Here is a 20,088-nt window from a genome sequence, read left to right as displayed (position 1 = left end):
CGGGCGGTGCCGCCCCCCCCCGAGGCCACAGAAACCCGCCTCAGTGGCGGAGGAGGCTCCAAACCCCCTCAGAGCCGGCCTCCGTGCCAGCAGGAGCGTCGGTGGATCCCTCCGGTGAGGGCACAGGAGATGATAACTCCTCTGTCGGGAGGGGAGTAGAACGAGAGGGGACGATTCCAATTCACGCTGTTACTACACACAGCTGAATCAATTTTAAAGTGTCTTTCACCCGGTGCAACAGCTGTATGTAGTTGGAAGTGCGTTGCTCGGTGAGGAGGAAGAGAGATGGTGAAGCCTCCAAACCTGCTTTCTGAAGCAGCAGAGCAGATGCGATGTTACACGTTCAGACCCCTCAGCGGGAGAATGTCAGAGCCTGCTCAGAAGACCAGGACGCTCCCTGGGTGAAATTGCTGCTTCATTATATACCTCCAGCACACTTTTGAAGTGATTTCTGAGAGTCCTTCCCATGCTGTTGGTTTCATTCACATCACCAAGCTGTCCTGGAGGCTGCAAACTGGATTCCTCCTCGGTGAAGGAAAATGGGAGATAACATCCGGGATGTACGTCATGTATCCAGCTGGGGAGCTAGTCCAGAGTTACCCCTTTCCAAAAATGTGTGATGGGAGTTGGGTCAGTGGTGGCAGCTGTTCCCCTTCACAGCTCTGCTCCTGCACAGATGCAGCTCCTGTGCTGTGTGGGACCATGAACAGAAACCCTCAGGCTGAAGTGATTTTTAAAATTAATGAAATGATGATAAACTCTTACATGTGAGGCTGCACAAAAGGACACTTGCTGTTCTTTAGCTTAAAAAATGTGCCAAAGGCCTTTAAAATGGCATTGAGGAGACAGAACAGTGGTGTGAGTCCCAGCAGGGACAGGCTGACACTGGCAGAGTGCTGGCACTGGTTGGGGAGCTGGAGCAGCATCCGTAGTCCCGGGCATCAAGTGCTGAACAGCACATTCCCAGCATCCAGGCAGCACCAAGAGATGCTGCTGTTACCTGTCACACAGCTGGGATGGATCAAGGGATGAGAGCTTCCTTTATAGGAATGTCTCACAAAGCTGTGTGTTGGGGAGGTTTCTCTTGTTAAGGGAAGCACATCCAGAGGGTTTATACCCCACTGCAGAGCTGGAAAGAGGTGCTTCTCAAGTCGGAAACAAACCCCATGGTGGGGGAGCCTGGGGAGTGGCTCTGTCCTTGGACTTCCCCAGCCTCTCAGGGACAAGGGCCATTGTGCAGCTTTTGAGGATGCAATGCTTGCGTTCCTCCTTCCTATCTCCTTTGAGGCCGCAGATGCACATCCATCATCTGAGCCTCAATAATGGGGAATAATTCCTCCAGTGCAAACAGAAAGAGCTGCCAAGAGCCAGACACCACCAGTACCCACACAACTAAAAATGGGAAGCTGTGGGCAGCTTAATCATTGCAAGGCAGGGACTACTCATGAGAACACAACACTGTTAAGAGTTTTTTGGTTAAGAGTATGTTGGTCTGGGGTTTATCCAGCATGAGAAAAATAAACCAAGTTTTTATATTTGTTCCAAAAAAGGCAGAAAATACTAAGAGAAGTGTGTAATAAATACAGATCTAAATGAAACTTTGTTTACCATTTAAAGAATGAGAATTGAATGATGTATTCTTAGCAGAAAGCTGTCTGCATTTCTTTAATGAACAACCTTATGCTTGAAAAATAACAACTGCACTTTGCTGCATATTAAAATAAGTAATCACATTTTTCTCTAGTGAACATTGTACTAAAATAGAGGAAAGGGAAAAGTGAAAGTAAAGACTAACAGTAGCATTGTCAACTTCTAAAGAAACAAACTTTTTCCTGATAGAACTGTGCTGTAGTGCAGAAAAGCTCTCGTCTCTGGAGAAAAAGCTTAAGGAAATAACTATGGCATGGTGCTATCTGTTACAATATAGTTACAGCAGAACAGTATTAAGGAACAAGACTAATCTGAATGTGTAATAAAGAGTGAAGTCATAAATTTGACTAGCTCTGCACTGTACTTAAAATAATTTATTTTGGACCACTGATTCATTGCAGAAAGAACAGATGTCCAGGAATAAAATTCTGGCAGTGATGTTTAAAACCACCTCACTTAACTGTTTTTATCTCAAGTCTACTTGCAGTCTTATATTCCCGAATTCTCAAGCATCCCAAGTCACACAAGTGCATGCCCAGACTTCCACCTCTCACCCTCACTGTGTGCAGTATGGCAGCAGATGCTGGGGTTGCCCCTTCAGGGAGAGGAACAGCAGGTGAGCTGGAGGTGCAGGAATAGGGCCCGTGGGGTGTAGAGATGACTCAGACAGGGAGCTGGCACTGCTGACTGCCTGATGGACCAGCCTTCAATGTTGGACATTGCTGCTGGCTTCAGGACACGTCTCCCAGCCCACCCTGAATACCCACTTCAAAGAAACTGACTCTTTGCCAGAAGAGCCAACTGGAGTATTTTTTGGCTTTGTTTGAGCTGCTGCTTGTTTTCTATTTTGGCTGTGTTTCCTCAGGATAAAAGCAGCCTTTGACACAAGTGCAGCACTTAACACACATCTCCCATTCCTCCTGGCTCCCCTCTCTAGATCCATCTCTGTGCATCTCTCTGCCTCTTGTTATATTTTTGCTTCTAGTTATCTAACAAGTATTTGTCTGTTCTGTAAATCACTTTTAGCTCCATGCCAACAGTTTCTCTGTAGGCTCCCCAAAGGTTCAATTATCTGCCACTTGCTCCTTCCCTTCTTTCTTCTTGTGCAATTTTCAACACTAATTACAAGTTCCACACCAAAGAGACCCAACTGTCCCTAGACTTCACCACCCTGGTGGCTCCATACCCCTCTTCCTGACCTCAGCTATGCTCTGAAGCACAAATGACGACTTCATCTCAACATTCTTCATCAAAATGGCTCAAAGGCAGAAGTGTTTCTAAGAGGAAAAGGCAGTTTCTGAAAGCACGGTTCCCCATTATTTCTCTTTTCAGCTCCTCAGGATTTGATTGGGCTCTAAAAGGCATTACTGGTGGAGCATTCCCAGGAAAATCCCTGTCAATGCTGCAGTTGAACATTGCTGCAAGGGAATCAGTGTGGCCCCACAATTAACAACCTACCTGCAGCAGGACCTCCTTGCCTGATTCAGTTGTGTTGATACAGGGGGTTGGGCTAACACAGTCATATTTTACCAATAGTTACACTGCCAATGTTTGTATGGCATGGCTGAGCTGCAGTTTGAGACTTCCTTTTGCTGCACGCTTTCAAGAGACTTTGCAGGCTTTAGATATTTACCATAATGAAAGATGTATGTATGTATTCGATAATTTTGGAAATCCATGTTTTAAATCTAGTCTTGCCTAAATTTCTCCTTTCCCTGTCTTAAACGTAATACTTGGTTTATATTTTAAGTGACTGTGCTCATCATCCTTACTTTTCAAGAAGTCCCAAAGACGCAGTATAGTCATCAGAGACATTACAGAACACAAAGATGAGCAGCATTCCCTGCAGACATCTGTCCACCCAAGCTAGGCCTGAAAAGGAAAAACTGCTGTACTGGTTTAGCAGTGACTCTATACTGAGATAAATGTTTACAGTAAAAGAAAAGCAATTTGATCTCTGAATCAATACAGGCACATTCAGCACATCCCAGACATGCTTCACCAGAGTAAATCCTGAGCTTTTTATTAAAATTGAACCCATTTCAAGAGTGAATCCCTTCATGCCTGTGCAGTTAATAATTGTCTTGCTTTAACATTGAAGCACTTCTGTGTTAAAAGCCTTTCTGGGTTTTCTGAATAAACCCAAATAATCTGTATTTACAGATCTGTCCTAAGTCCAACAGCATTGCAATTCTTAGAATATGCAATTTAGTCAGGGTAAGTGAACAGTCAACCCTTTTGAGAGCTCTGTTTTTCAAGCTGTATTTCTGGAGCTTTCTTGACAGGCAGCCACTCTACCCTATATTCAAAGATGCCCTTTCTCCAACAGTTCATTTGGTGCTAAATGGGAAATACCAGAAGTCCACCACACTCTTCTCAAATACTTCAGTCATAGCAGAAATGTTTCCTGCCTGTGGGTTAAACACTGCTTACCTCTGATGGCCTGTTTTGCACAGAAAGTCCTTAACTTTTGATGCAACCTCAGAATGCAAACAAACTTGGCTCTTTTTGTCTAAAACCTTTTGAAGACAGCAGTCAAAAGGAATCACTGCAGCTCCCACCACTCACACTTTCCACACTGCGTCCAAGAATGTTCTGGTGCATAATCCCAATCCGTAGGCTAAAAAATGTGTATACTTCTACAGCTAGACTTGAAAATTTAACAAAAACTCTTGAGGGAGTAAAGGGGATACCTTCTTACAATTTAAAGCAACTTGAAAACAGAAAAGCAAATTATTGCAGAAAAATTAGAAAGAAAATTCTTAAAATGTCCCTTACCTACTAATGACCTATGATGCCACTTTGAATAGGGTCAAACAGGACACCTTTATTAGGATTTTGACTGAGCAGGCACAAACACATTCTAGTACACCAAATTACATGTGTTTGTGAACTTTGATTAAAAGTCTGACCAACATCACTTTTCATGAGTATGAACAAATCTACCAGAACAAAGTACACAGGCATGTTGCTCCCAGCTAATCTCAAAAATACTATCTGATTATCAAAGAATTACTGGCCTACATAGAAACATTTCAATTCCAGAATATCAGGCTGCCCAGAGAGTCCATCCACAGTGGTAAAATGTATGTGTTTCTGAACTGATAATCCTATTTACATAAGCAATTTAAATATAGCCACTGCATACAAGCATATACTATATTACTGCTTGGACTTATTCTAACACCTAGGAGAACTGCTGATGTGCCTGAGTGCAGTCACAGCATCAATTCACTTGGGAATTACTGCAGATTGTGATACAGGAAGATCATGAGGGATTTTTTTAAGTTTTGGTTTGGTTTTGTTTTACCTTGTGTAACCTTGCTGTGTAGGGTTAGCTGACACAGCACGTCCCTATAATTAAAGCAACTGCATGAAAACTAAAAAACTCCTACAAATACTGCATATACATACATCATAAGGTTAAAGCCAGAAGGAACCACTAAATGATTTCCTGTTAGCTCAAGTCATTATACTTCATTAAGTTCTAATGGGTCAAACCCAGTACCTTATTAAAACAAGCTACCTTCTCCAAAGGTGAAATCATTTTTTGCTTTGAAGATAAAGATGGAGAATTCGTTACCTCCACACCTAGTTTGTTACAGTAAGAAAAAAAGCACAGTCTTCCTGTTAAAAATGTATGCCTTTTTAAATTAACTTCAGGTTCAAGCTACTTGTTGTTGCTCAGCATTGCCCTGCTAGGATAGAGAGGCCTTTGGTAGGTTGTTTTTTTGTCTTCAAGAGACACTATTAATCAGTCTTCTTAATGCAAGACAAAATGAGCTCTTGCACAACCTTTTCTCTTCCTCTGAATCATCTGTGGTTCTGGGCCTTAAGCAATATTTCCACATTCCTTCTGAAAAGTAGGCACTCCTTTACTTAAAAGGAGCTACACAACAATAAGGTTTCCCCTGCTCCTCATTTTTCTTCTAGCTATGCAAGAGATATTTCAGTATCTTGGCTCACAATAATAACATTTGTCCAGTTCTAACCTTTAATCCCGTACTATAGCATCTCTAGTCTTAGAAGCAGACATTTTGCAAGTCTTTCAAATTCTATGCTCCTACACTCAAAACCTGGCATTACCTGTATTGAAATGATAAAAGTCACATTACTAACTTCAATTAGCAAAAAAGCTAATCAATCTTTGGAGTAAATGCTATTTTTTGATTTCTACCCAAAAATTGTGGGAAAAAAGTCAGCAATTAAGGTAGTGGAACTTCTCCCAGGAAACCCTTTTGAAAATGCAAATAACGCTTTGTTGACATTTTAAAGGGTAGTTGTCAGTGGTGGGAAGCACTTGGCTCTTTAAAGCAGTTCTTGGCATGAAGGTCCCCATTTGTTTTGGCAACATTTCACACGATCACGTGATGTCACACAGAAAGAGCATGTACAATACTTTGCACTTCCTGCACTTGGACAAATATTCAAGCTTCCAAACAAAACGGGTTTCCAGAGTAACAATACCATAATTTCCCTCCCAGCCCCCTCACATAGGAAGTGTTCATAGCCTAGTGACATAATAAGAATCATGTTCAAACTGTACTTTGATTTCGATACACTAGCAGATCAGGAATGTTGTCATTTTATTTTTTTCAGTCTTTCAAGTATTAAAGAATATTGGTAAGGAAGACAGGAAATTAAACATTTACATCCTTCTTCCCCCAGTACTTCCTCCCAGTCTTACAAACCTGAATGTCAAAGCTTGAAGTCTTTATCCAGATACACTTCATGGCTTTCAAGTGAGGAAGATGTCATCTCACAGGCAATTCTTTAGCTTGGAAGAGTTGAAAATAAACAGGATTCCAGAGGTTCAAGAGACCTTTTTGCTAGGTTCCCATCAGCTGAATTTAAGTAGATGGATGCTGCTGAATGAGTGGCTAAGGCTTCATTACATAGCAATTTTCAGAAGCAGCTTTTTTAGGCCCTATGATAACTTTGATATCTTATCATCAAACCAGTAGTACGTTATTTCACTTACAAGCTCACTTTAATTAGCTTGATTTCTCTAAGAAAGTACCAGTCAGCTAGGACAGAGTGAGACAAAATGATGGATAGCATTAAATAGCCTTCCTTAACTGTCCACATCGCATCGGCATCCAAGTTGTTCATGAACCAGTTTCTGAACAGTTCAGCATTTTCAGCTCAGCTGATCAGTGCAACATCCTTTAAAACAGCCCCTTGCAAGCCGCAGTGTAGTTGAGCAGCCAGGTACAGACTGTCAGCCACTCACACTGAAGTCTGTGATCAATTGCCCTCAAGAACACATACAGAATAAAAGCCACAGTACAGGACCATAAGGGACAGCTAGTTTGTCACAAAAAGGTTAAGACAACTGAAGTGGGTATGGATGTCTTAAGGGAATTTCCCCTCCTGCATTGCTTTAGCTCACACTATAAAAACAGTTCTTCCTTCTCCAAATCTTCACAGCACAAAAACAACCATCTTCTCCATATCTACTATGAAACACTAAATGAGAATCTGCACGGCCACTTCCACACACAAAAGAAATTGCCTGCTTTCCCACACTAAGTTCTTCTCAAAGAGAAAGGAAGTGCTAGTAGCCTGTATGGTGTATACTCCAGAAACACAGCAAAGAAAGGTAAAGTAAGAGACAGAGGCACTGAAATCCATTTTCCACTAAGGATCTGCTCTCAGGCTGCAAGGTGGACAAGATTTGCTGATGCTACAGTAGAAGCATGAATACCTGCAATTACAAACTGGGCTGAAGCCATGTTGTAACCCTTCTCATGATTTCACCTGTTTTCTATAACAGTGATGCTGTCATGTCTGGTAGGAAGACAATCACCACATGGCTAGAGAATCATTATATAGCTACAGTTGTAGTTCTCATGTACCAACTGAGCACCTGCTCTTCCACCCCAGTTTGTTCAGCAGCAACAACTGCTGTAGCAAAAGCCGACCATGATTTCTCTGCACATAACCATGACCTTGTTAAGAGCTACAAAGACAGATAATAAGGTGGTTAAGGAAGATACTAGATCCCTTTTATTATGGGCTTCCTTTGTGTGTTAAAAAAACTGGGAGGAAGGGGAAGAGAAACTGAATTTCAGCCTTCCTCCCCACGAAGCATTCAGAACACATGTAGATGTTGCTCATCCTTGCAGATGAGTTCTAGAATGGGTTATCTTTCCCCACCGTATTAAGCCAGGTAGGCTTGTTCCAATTAGGTTAAAACCAAGAAAAGGGGAGTAATTTTAAAATACTGTCCAGGAGTAATTTTAAAATATGCTGTCCAGGAGTCAAATGTAAGACATTTTAGTACAGACTTTCCATATGAGAATTTCCAGTTACATCCTGAGGTGCTAAGCACCAAAACAGTAATCATATAAACTATTTTAAAAGCTGCTTCTCACATAGGAAAATGCCATCCAAAATTCAGACCTTGAACTAGATCCTTCTATGATTATTAATTTCATTATAACCATATATGTGGTTTATAATATGCTCCAAATAAAGACAAAGGACACTATACACTGATCCCCTCCACAGATATGAAGATATAGTCATAGACACACTCCTGATATATCAGTCATCATGCACTTTTAAAGTCAGTTTTATCAGGTGCCATCTCTCAGCTCAAGCAGCAATATAATCTGGTACACTAGGAATGGCTCATGTACACACTTACAACATTAACTGCAGATTTCCTCAAACCTTCTGTCAATGGATGCCAGGAAACAAGCAGGAGCTGTTCTTGCATATGACTATTCAAGTCTAGCAATGTCCCATTCCTAAAATTAGGATGCCAGCTAATAATTCGGCTTCAGCAGAGCCGTAGTTCATCCTCTAAGCTATAGATTTTTGCTTTTAAGTCTTTTAGTTCTCCCTGAATTTTACGTGTTAGTTTGTTTCCTTGGCGGACCTCACGCAGAATTGCAAGATCCTGGTCTGGTCCCAAATTCTGAGCCACCTAAAAACAAAAAGAAAAAAAGATTAGGAAAAACAAAGTTGTACAGAATACAACTTAGGGAGTATTATAAGTATATGAGGGAGAGAACTCTAAAGGAGACCCTTTCTAGCCAGCAAAGAGAATGTGTAAGTTAATAACACTAGGATAATGCACATCACCAATAGAAAGCTGATCCAGAACCAAAAAAGAACAAACCTTTCATAACATTATGTTGTTGTGTTATATTACTGGCAAGGAAGAAATCTTAATAGAATATAACCAAGTTGACTCATAGCCTGTTGACTCCTTTCTGGTTCCTCTGTTAGTTAGAGACCCACAAAAAGGGGCAAGGTAAAGTATTTATCAAGTAACTCTTATGTAGTTCTAAGTACCTCAGGAGATGACATTTTATCATCTTGTGCTATTAAAACTAGGTGTTCTAACTGCTGTGGCTGACCTGCTGCCCTCTGAACTGCACAGGATTCAAGAGCAATTCAAGTACAATGCCTTAACTCAGGCAGTGCCACATGGCCTGTACTGAGCTGAACAAAGGCTGCTGGATAATCAGAATTCCTGATGGCAAGCTGGCCAGGGCTGCCATTTCCTGTCACCCTGCAACTGGATAGCATGCCAGCCCAGTCACTTTCAAGGGCACAGCATTAGGAGCTACCCTAAAATCCCTCTATTCTCCTCACCCATTATGGTTTCTTATTGTCATCATGTAGTTCTTGGTCAAAGATTTTAATATGCAAATCAGGAAATTTAGTCATCAGTAGTCATTTTGACCTCGAGTGATAAGAAGGATTTAATGATCACTCTGGAGACTTCGTGCAAGTATTTTGTTCCCCTGCCCTCTTGTGGTTAACAGTGTTAAGAAATTGAGAGCACAATTAAGAGCACACCCACAGATATAAAACATACAAGTCTACAGTAAAGGTATAATACACACTTTCCCCCGTTTTGAATTATGCTGTTAGTCCTTAAAGAATAAAGTTTAAAAACCCACAGGCCATTAAAAAAAATATATATAAATTGAAACCTTTAATCGAAATAAATGCATTAGTCTGAGTAAACTGAACTGTGCACCAAAAGTACAGGAAATGAATAAATCAGTAGCACTGCCAGACTCCGGAAGGAGAGTCTAAGCTATGCCAAGATCATCCTCTCAGGCATATTCTAGATAAATGTCTCATCCTAAACTCCACGCAACATCAAGGCTGTGGCTTCCCTTCTAAGCTGTTCTGATGTTCATCTACACATCTGGAAGCTATACAGAGAACACAGCTTCAACTTCCAGCCATTGCTTCTGCAGCGATTTTTGCAAAGTTACAAATGACATATCGACACAGTAATAAATAGAATATTCACAATTCGTAAGTCAATGATCTACCTCTTACTGGAACAGAACCAAACACTATGGCTCCCACAAAGAAAATAAATAATTACTTTCTTTGCAGGATAAATTTCTGAATCAAACTGCCGCCTTGCAATTTTGAGACAGTTAAGTAAGCTACAGGTATCACATTAGAACTTGAGAGTGGAAACAAAAATACACAGCTAATGTATAGCCAGGACAGTTCCTGGTAAGCTTGATGCCTAATTGATAAACAAAGACAAATCTTTTTGCTTTGTAAAATACATAGGAGGCAGGTTTTGTCAGATATTGATATTTAAAGGAGCACTTAGAAAAGGAATTATTTCCTTAACTCCAGGGGAAATACCACTTTAAATACTGAGAATACACCTCCATAGGATAAGCCCATAATAGTCTGCCTCAGAAATGCTTAGCTGTTACCTTATAGAACTGCTTCTCTACATCTTTCAGCTTCTGCTGAAGCTGTTTAATGTCATTCTTGAAGCCCTCTACTTCCATACTACGACGTTTTTCCAAGGTCTCACATCGCTGAGTCATCAGTTTCAGGCGCTTCCCCATCTTTTCTGAGCGTTCCTATGGAGATGAGAACTCAGTAGGCAATACAAAATAAAGGCTGCAAGATCTCCACACAGCTAGCAGATGCTTACAGACTAATTACCTTAAAGAGTTCTTTGCCAGCATCTCTCTCCTCACGGATCCTAGCCACCTCCCCCTCCAGGGAGACACACTGCTCTCTGTACATGTGTGACAGGTGCTTTTCCTGCATTAGCTTGTCTTGCAGTAACTAGGACATAGGAGGAACAGGAAGAATCAACTCAAGATTGTGATTAAAAAACTTCCTCTGCTCTGGAAAAGCAGTGTGATAACATTGCCAATATGACAGGAAAATAAAAATTAACAACTGGAACTACAGCTAATAAGTATGTGAAGACAATAGTCTAACATCAGTTCCATTACCAAAACCTTTGAATTAAGTTACCAGTTTTGTATGACTGCTCATCATTAAAAGTAACATTCAGCTAATGCTGTAACTCCCCTTTCACAGCTGCTTGCCAGTACTGCATTTCAGAGGCACCTGCATCCAGTAGTAGATGAAAACAATTCCCTATTGCCTGTTTACTTTCCAATTCTTATTCCTACCTCCCAACTTCTCACTGGAAGTATAGTGGAAGAAAAATTCAGACTCCTAGAGAAGAGCTGGAAGGCATCAATTGAGAGGACTCCTTCTCCCCTGACAGCAGCAAGGAAGATCCAGACACAGCATTCTAAGACCACTAGCTCTGAGCACTTACAGGAACAGAGAGCCACGTGCAATCAGCAGGTTAAAAACCATTGGCCCCACTTACCACATGGCTTACAGAATGAGGGATTTTTTCTGGACATGAAAGAAACTGACAGTGACATGCTACCATAAATCCTAACTATATATTTTATCTGAAATTTGAAAGTGATGCTGATTTCAAAGCAGGAGTGGTTTTTTATTTAGATTAGTGCCAACAACAACGTCACTTAAGGCAATCCAGTACAGCTTTGAAACTGCTGCTAATGACTGCCTATTGTGCAAAGGCCAAGGTGCTTGCAACATTCTAGTCAATAACTGTTTAAGAGCCTCTGTCAAAGACAAAAAAAATTACCTTTATTTCTCTGCTGTGGAGTTTTGAAGTTCCATCATCTTCTTGAATCATCTTCTTCAGCTCTCTCTGCCTCGTTTTTCCTGACTCTGTGCTGAAAACAAGATGATCCAGATCTTTGCGAAGTTTCCTCAACAGACTGTCCTTCTCTGCCATCCACGCTTTCTCATTGGCTCTGGCATCAAACTTGAGCTGGAGAAAGTCACGGGTACTCTCATATAAGAGATTTTGGGTCTTATGGAGCCTGCAAAAAGGGATCCCAGTGGAGTTAACTTCTTTCCTAGTGCCTAACCTTAATTTCATCAGTCATCACTGCAAGTTGGAAGAACCAGAGGAGAAGATAGGTGATCTAAATGTGAGTTTCACCCATGTAATGAAAGAAGTGCTGTTCTTCCAGTGTGTGAAAGAGGGTTTTTAATATGCAGATTATCCCACTCATCTTCCACACACACTACCAGATGGCTGCATAATTTGCTTTTCTGCCTGTTGCAGGAAGCAACACACTGAAAGTCATAACATTTCTATTGCTCCCTCTCTTATCTCATGACTACACATCATGATCATTCTCTAACACTCACTTTTCTGTTACAATTTTTATCTTCTCCTGGTCCCTCCGATGCCGGACCTCAGCCTCCTCCATCTGAATCCGCCTGTCCTCGAGTAGTGCCTCGACCTGGTCCTTGGCTAATTGTGTCTGTTCTTCTATCTGAGCTTGCAGGGCCTTCACCTGAATAAGCAAACAAAGACATTACTGAACAAGACCTCACACCAGCTCTGCTCCTGTCCTTGCAAGTCTCTTTAAATTCCAAGATTCAGATCAAAAACTGTACCTGATAATACCTTTGGCAGTTCTAATTTCTCAATCTTTTGGTTTTGTTTTAATGCTAAGTATTCAAACAACTAAAACATTCTTTAGGCAAGAGAGGCATACCATGAGCAGCAACAATAGATTGAAGATATTGTTAAGATTTAAATTGCACACATTAACAAATCCTGTGGAATGTGCAGAGACTTTTGTACCTTTTCTTGAACAAATAATAATAATAAAAACAACCACCACCAAACTTGTCTCTGCTGTACAAGTTTGTCTATTATTTGCTTTTCTTGATTCATCCTTGCTCACTCATACTTTACATGCAGCTTCTGCCATCTTCCCCAGCTCATGATTCTGCACATTTTATCTTTCTTTCTGTCATGCTACCTATACGTAAACTTCGACGGAAGTCTAGAAAAAGGAACATTTCATTGTATCAGTGCATCTTATGGGGGCTGCCTAATACTGTCTCAAACATGTTGCTTTTGTCAAACTACCATGAAACTCCCAACCCTGCACATCTTCAGTGGGTTTAATGTAAATTCATATCTGCTATCAAATTATGGGAGATATCATCAATTACATATTCTATACTTAAGGACAACATATTGCAGTTGACATTAGTGGAACATCTGCTTACATAAAGCTTCCAGAATCAGTTCTTGCATTTACATTCACAACAATGAAACAGATAAGTAAACTGACAAAGTGTGAATCCATAGTAAGATGCAGGGATTTATAAAACTGGTACATCTACATCTTATCTAAGCAGATGGCATACTTTTTCATCATAATTTTCTGCAAGCCAGCAATTATGTCCATCAGTTAGAAAATGTTTTTACCTGTAGTAGAAGTGTTTCATCATCTCTTTTATATCTCTCAGGACTTTCTGGTTTCTCTCCTTTTGCTGTTGGTTTTGAAGTATTCCTCTCCATACCTACTGAAGAAATTTAACAAAAGTAGGAAAAGGTTTTCCAATGTACTTGCAGTACCTTTCCAAGAATGACATTCTGTGTGTTCTGGTGAGCCTACAGGAACAGCAAAAAGGTTGCCACTGCTACAGTCACAATTACTTCTAGAAGGGTTAGCTGAAAGAAAAGAATTCTACAGCTTAGGGTGATCACATACCTTTATCCCCTCTACCATATTGCAATATTTAGGCAACCTCCTAATTTTGTTGGCATATATAGAAAGAAAACTTGACACATTTTCTTAAAATAACTGATGAATAGGCAGATGTCACAGCTGCACAAACATCAGGGCTTGAATGAGTTTTGAGCTTGTTGGCTAATTTCAGTCGATTTGATGAGACAATTATTTCAAAAGAGAAAATGAGTATGTAGGCATATGGACCCACACAACAGTCTACACTAAAGGCAAGCAGAACCTCACAGCTTGGAATGGCTGTGGCAAAGGTGCTTGGCCAGCTGGTACCTGCACAGTTCCAGAACAGTCATACAGCCTCTTCCTCAGCTGAGCACATCAGGGACCCGAGAGCCAGCTAAGGTAATTTTAAAGGATGTTGGAGGGAAGCCGGGAGTACTGCATGGATATGTATGGACATATTTAGGGCACTTAATGGAGATTTACCAAAGCATTCCCAGACAGGAATTACTTTGGCATACAGGAGACAGACACACACAAAGAAAAGCGCTGAGCTGCTGTTACTCAGCTTGGTGTGGTACCTGCATTAGAAGCATCATCTTGTTCCTGGGTCTCTGCTGGCCTTTGTGGAACAGTAACCTACAGAAACAAGACATCTGCACTGAGCATCTGACTTCCCCACAGGTGCAGTGGTCAAGAACAAATCTTAAAAGGTTAAAACGAGATATCCAGAAGAACAGCATTACCTTACTTCTACCACAAGACAAGGAAGACATTCACAAGTGTAATGCCCATGATAAAAAGTTTCTTTTATCATGGTTGAGTTTTGCCATTACTGCCCCTATTATTTTCACCAGAAAAAGTGGAAAGTAATTCTGACTTTGATGGCTTCATTAGGATGAAAATCAGCACCCTCAGCAGGATAAAGTATTTTGGGAACAGAGAGAAGGTGGTGAAGATGATGTTATTTCCTTCTTTTATGCTACTACTTGTCTCAGCAAGACAGAGAAACATGAAGCTTAATTTGTCAGCACATTCACTCAAGATACTGAACAAGCCTGACACAAATGCTAAGTGATAAAAATACTGAAGCTCAACTGTTGAACTGAAACCCACCTAAAAAAAAAAAGGAGGCCATGAAAGAGCAGGTTATAAACCCCAATGCTTATCTTTAGGTTGATATTACATAATAGGCCTAATTTTAGAGCTACCCTAAACCAGGAATTTTAAAGCTTCTGCATGATTTTTGAAGTGCTTAAGCAGTGCAGAGCAACCATGAACAATGCAGCATATTTCAGCCTTTTTCTGCACCTTATTCCAAAATAAATCCTGTATTCCCATCATAGTCTCTGTATTTCTGAATGACTCATGACTTCCTTGAGTAGGTTCAACTACACTGCACATCATATGCACTGCCATTTAAACAATTCAACACCATTTCTGAAATACACAACAAAATGTTGCCTAGAGAGGATGCTTCTTCAGCGGTCTTCAGCCCAGGAAACTGTTGCAGCAACCTTGACATATTCTTCTTTACTGAAGCTGTAAGAGACATTCTGAGATAGCTGATCTTCAAACACTGTGCCTGGTCATTTTCCGCACTTCCCCCCTCCCTTTTTGTGGTGTTCTTGCCATCTTCTTGCCAGATGACTTCAGACTCCCATCTGACATTTTAGAGGCTGACCTGGAGGTATGTTTTGAAGGTAGGAGGAGGTTGATGCTAAGAGGACCTACTTTCAGTGTGCTTGTTCCTACTTACCTTTCAGCATTTATACTAAAGCCCAATGTTGCTACAGATCCCTGCTGCTTTGGGCTCATTTAGCAACCTTTGACTTGTGGGACAGATCTGGTCTGTGGTCAGACTCTGGGATACAGATACTCATGTTACAATCCAAAGAGGAGATCTACAGAAAAATGGAACTTGCCTTATGTGGAGGCTCCCAATGAAAATATGTAACTTCTCCATCATCTGTTCCCAGTAAAGCCAGGAGTTGTTGGATTCTTTTTCTGTCCTCCAGTTCCCTGGAATTCAAAGGAACTGGTCAGCACATTTTTTTTAAATACATCACAACATTGTGACACACTGTCCTTTTATTTTACTTGTTGATGCTTGCAAGATTTCCAACCTGTTGCAGTTCCTGAGAATATTGCTTTAAAAACAAGCTCTCAGACATTCCTGATGTTGCCAACACAAGAAAGCCACCAATTCTGCTGGGATTGGAGAGCATTTCTCTTTTCAAGTATGACAGTACTATGTACGCTGATACAATAGTGCATGGTGGAAAGAATTTGCATTGAGAGTTATGACCTACCTAAAATCCATTAAGATTCTAAGTGTTCATTGTTTTTAAAGCAAACTACATTAAGGCCTGTATCAGACTTTTTATCACACCCCTGAGAAGTGCCAAAGCACACCAACACATGTTTTGAGTTAAGTTCTTAAATCTTTAACAGAAAACTTCATGCTGGAGCACAGAAAGAGAGTGAGGAGGAAGAAGTAGCAGAGAATATCTAATGAATTGACCACAACCCCCATTCCCTGTCCCCTTGTGCTCCTCAGGAGGAGGAGGAGGTAGAAGATTCATGAATGAAGCTGAGCTGGGAGAAGAGAGGTGTGAGGGGAAGGTATTTTAAGATCTGGTTTTATTTCTCGTTGTCCTACTCTGATTTCATAGGATGATTTGGGTTGGAAGGGACCTTAGAGATCACCTAGTTTCAGTCCCCTTGCCACAGGCAAGGAACCTTCCACTAGACCAGGTTTCTCAGAGACCCATCCAACCTGGCCTTGAACACTTCCAGGGATGGCGCATCCACAGTTTCTTTGGGCAACCTGTTCCAGTGCCTCACCATCCTCATAGTGAAGAATTTCCTGCCAACAACTGATCTAAACCTGCCCTCTTTCAGTTAAAGCCATCCCCCTCATGCTGTCACTACATGCTCCTGTAATAGTCCCTCTCCAGCACTTGTAGGCCCTTTAAATACTGGAAGGCTGCTATAAGGGCTCCCTGGAGCCTCCTCTTCTCAAGGCTGAACAGCCTCTACTCTCTCAGCCTGTCTTCCTAAGAGAGAGGCTCCAGCCCTCTGGTCATTTAATTGTTAATAACTTCCCCCTGTCAAGTCTGTTTTGCCCACGATGGTAACTGGTGAATGAGCTCTCCATCCTTATTTTCACCTTACCTTTCCTTGCATTTTCTCTCCCCTATCCAGCAGGGGTGAGTAATAAAGTCTTGGTGGGCACCTGGCATCCAGCCAAGGTCAACCCACCAGAGTCAGCTTCAATCAGAATTTCACTTTCAAGACGGTAACGCACAATTCAAATCTGAACCAATGTTCAACTTCTGCTCTTCCTTCTACTACCAGAACAGGAGTAATAGCAAGTGGAAACACATTTAGCAGCCCAACAGATTGCACTGCACCTCCAAGACTGGTACGGTTTTATAGGAGCCCGCCCTAAGAAGCGTGGAATAATTGCCGCTCTGAAGATTGCAGCTCTGGCTGAGAACAGAGCACACCAATTGCTGCTGCCAGTGGCTCAGCCCCCCTGCAAGCCAGCCCACCTGAGTTTCAGGCGGTCGTTCTCCGAGTACAGACGAAGGACTCGCTCCTTCTCCTGGAAGAGGTACACTTGCATATCACTCAAAGCCTTCTGCAGCTCTGCAATCTCCTCTTCCAAGTGATGGACTTCCCATTGCAACTGGTGCTAAGTGGGGAGAATGAGGTACTTGAAATGAAACGTAGCGCTGGGCAACACTTACAAACTCCAAACTGCTGGTGCTCTGAGTCTGTAACTGGCATAGAACAACCAGCTCAAGAATTATTTTATTCTCCTATAATATTTGACCAGATGAGGGCAGTATTGGAAAAAGATACTGTAAAATGTTTCAGCTGGGAGTTCAGAGCCTTGAGAATCACTGTCACTACTCAATAGTGAAATAAGGTCTCAGATTGGGTCTCCAGTTTCCAGTGGTTGCACTACCACACTGGTGGTCAGAGCAGTTATGGGGAGTCTGACATCAACAAAAACCTAGCAAAGCCTCTGTAATAGCATTTACTTTTGAAATAAATCACCAAAGAATAAAAATTAAAATATCTGTATGGTTTAGCAGTGAGAAAAATCCAGCTAGCTGGTATGTTTTAGGTTTTTCCACCTGATGTGGGAAGCTAACAAACCTTTCAGAAAAACCATTCCTGCATGGAAAAAAGCATTCTTTTGCAACCTGCCCCTCTTTTTCCCAAGAGGGACAGTACGTATTTCCCCAAGGACTTTCAGGCTGCTTCAAGCATGGCCAGTGCTTGAGAAGGCACCTCAATCACCTCAGAAGTGACTGTTCTGTTCCCAAAGGACCATGCACAATTACAAAGGTGACTGCTAGGCAGATACATGCTATAGCTCATATCAGAGCACTGCATATCTTACAGATATTCTCTAAGATTTTTTTTCCTCTTAAAAGGCAAATTTTTAGGTTTCTGCTCACTAGCTAATGGGCAAGCTTACGAATTTCACTGCAGTAAATACAAATTATATCCATAAGTCAAAGCCTATTAAATTAGGCCAAAAGAGCACTCCTTCACTACAAGAAGAAAGGGAAAGAAGCTGGACAACATGGAAAATGAGCATCTAAACTCAGGCCTTAATATAAAAAAAAGAAGCAAAATTCCTTCTGTGCAGATATAACCAAGCCATAATGACTTTAGAAGAATATCCTACAAGCATGTTTCTGTTTGATTTGACAGAGGACAGACAGCTAGATTTTAACATCAACTCCCAAAATCTACTTGTTTCTTCATAGCTCTACCATGTTACTGGCAAATCCCAAGACTTCTATGCTGAGTTTTCAACTTAATAAAAATACTAAACTTGTGAGTGTAGTCCACCATTGCTCAAAAACTCATTTCCTAACCTGCTCATCATATGCTTGCTTGTATTTCTCCAGCCTTTTTACCAGCTCCTCATGTTCCTCATCAAAGTCAGCAATCTTCTTGCGGTAATACTCCAGCAGCTCATGGGAGGGATCGAGATGGGCCAAGCGCTCGCTGATTGACGGGAGAGAAGTGAAGTCGTCCTGACTCAGAGCCTGGGACTCGGCAGATCTGGATGAGGCACGGTGGGTTGGCAGCCTGGACAGAAACAGGCTCTGATGACATGTAAGCTTCAGACAAGAAAATTAAAGCACTTTCTGAAGTAGCTAAAAAGATTTTAAACTTTTACACAGATTCAGTTTAAAACACAGATTAGCTTGATTGTTCTCTGGGTATTAACAGAGTAACATGGCATTTAGGAGAAGCAAGACCTTTGGTAAAGAACAGCTTGCAGGTGTATGGTACTGTGGAGGAGGGCCCAACTGATGGAGAAGATAGAAATAAATGTTAGGGAAGCAAAGCCTCATAAAATATTTGGGGAGGAGGATTATGAAAAGAGGAGAAAAAAAATAGAAGGACAGAACTCAGGGGATAAAAAGTCCATTGCAGTTCAATTAGAAGCAGCAGCTACTATGAAATAAACAGGAAAACAATCTGTGACAGTCACCGATACCCAGAAAGAAAAACACTTTCTAAAGACAGGCCATCGAATAAAGATGATAATTCAGGCTAGCAGATGCACCAGCCATTAAAATTTAAGGTATAGGTCTAGGAATCTATGTGCCTTCCTTTCTGGTGTACTTGAAGTTCTTATCCACACAGATTGTCCACTCTCTATGCTGAAATAGAAGCTGCCAAGTTCTTGAATCTTATGTTGAAGTACTACATGGAAAGCAAGTCAATGTTATGCAAATCAAATCAAGGATGTGTATAATTACATACTGTATTTTTCCTCAAAACAATATTTAGTGCATTCAAACACTTAATCTGCTTAAACAAGCACCAAATTTGCAAATAGAGATGCACAGTTAAAAAAAAAACCTTAGAAAGCATTCTTTTCATTATTTATATTCATATGACAAACTTTTTTTTGTAAGCAATACTATGAATAACAGAAGCTAAAAAGCCTCTTGACTAAAGAGTTGCTTAGTGAAAACGCAGTTCAGAATTCGGTCCTGGAGAATCAGGAATTTTGATGATAGAGATTTGGCAGGTGACACCGAGGCAATGGTGACCTTTATGGAGCCACTCACCAAAGCTGCTTGGATCAGAACCCCAGTGCACACCCGTGAAAACTCTCACCACGGTAGGAAAGCATGAAACATGCAAAAGTGTACGTATTTCACGCAGGAACTTGCTGCGGGACCAGAAACGCCTTAAACAATACACTTAGAGAAATAACACTAGAAGGAAAGAGGCAACCCAGGCACAAGGTGGGCGCTTTACTGCTGAAGTGAAGAGCAGCAGAAACGGAAAGCTAGAAAAACAAGGAAGCACAGCAGGCAGAGAAGCAGACCGAAAGGTGTCCTACGGTAAGCCAGTCTACCAGGCAGTAAGGAAAGGGCTCCGGGAGCCGCGGTGTCCCGGCAGGAGCAGCCCCCACGCTCACTACCTTGTGCAGCGCGGGGTCCCCGCAGCGCGGTCCGACGCGCTCATCGTGCCCCTGCGGAGAGCCAGAATCTCCGCGAGCATGGGAGAGCGGCTTCGGGCACCCCGGGAGGCTGGCGGAGGGGGGTGCCCG

At 41.6% G+C, this 20,088-nt stretch overlaps 1 protein-coding gene across 2 annotated transcripts; it reads right to left on the bottom strand.

The window, feature by feature from the left end:
- Window positions 1-1,630: 1,630 nt before the first annotated feature.
- Window positions 1,631-20,082, bottom strand: CCDC77 (coiled-coil domain containing 77). 2 transcript variants are annotated; one of them, XM_017726227.1, is made up of 11 exons: window positions 19,960-20,082; window positions 18,389-18,605; window positions 17,045-17,187; window positions 15,413-15,509; window positions 14,069-14,126; window positions 13,226-13,323; window positions 12,148-12,296; window positions 11,573-11,813; window positions 10,597-10,722; window positions 10,359-10,511; window positions 1,631-8,584 (listed from the first exon to the last, which is right to left on the bottom strand). In XM_017726227.1, the coding sequence occupies exons 1-11, from the start codon at window positions 20,037-20,039 to the stop codon at window positions 8,438-8,440; spliced, it is 1,509 nt and encodes a 502-aa protein (XP_017581716.1). In that variant the 5' UTR covers window positions 20,040-20,082; the 3' UTR covers window positions 1,631-8,437. The 2 variants fall into 2 exon arrangements, with proteins under 2 accessions (XP_017581716.1, XP_008642203.2); XM_008643981.2 differs by having other exon boundaries at window positions 13,226-13,320.
- Window positions 20,083-20,088: the final 6 nt, after the last annotated feature.

This window comes from Corvus brachyrhynchos, unplaced genomic scaffold (genome assembly GCF_000691975.1).
Source record: "Corvus brachyrhynchos isolate BGI_N302 unplaced genomic scaffold, ASM69197v1 scaffold191, whole genome shotgun sequence".
Lineage (NCBI taxonomy): Eukaryota > Metazoa > Chordata > Aves > Passeriformes > Corvidae > Corvus > Corvus brachyrhynchos.
Note: the sequence above shows the minus strand (reverse complement) of the source record. Positions and strands in the feature narration are given on the sequence as shown.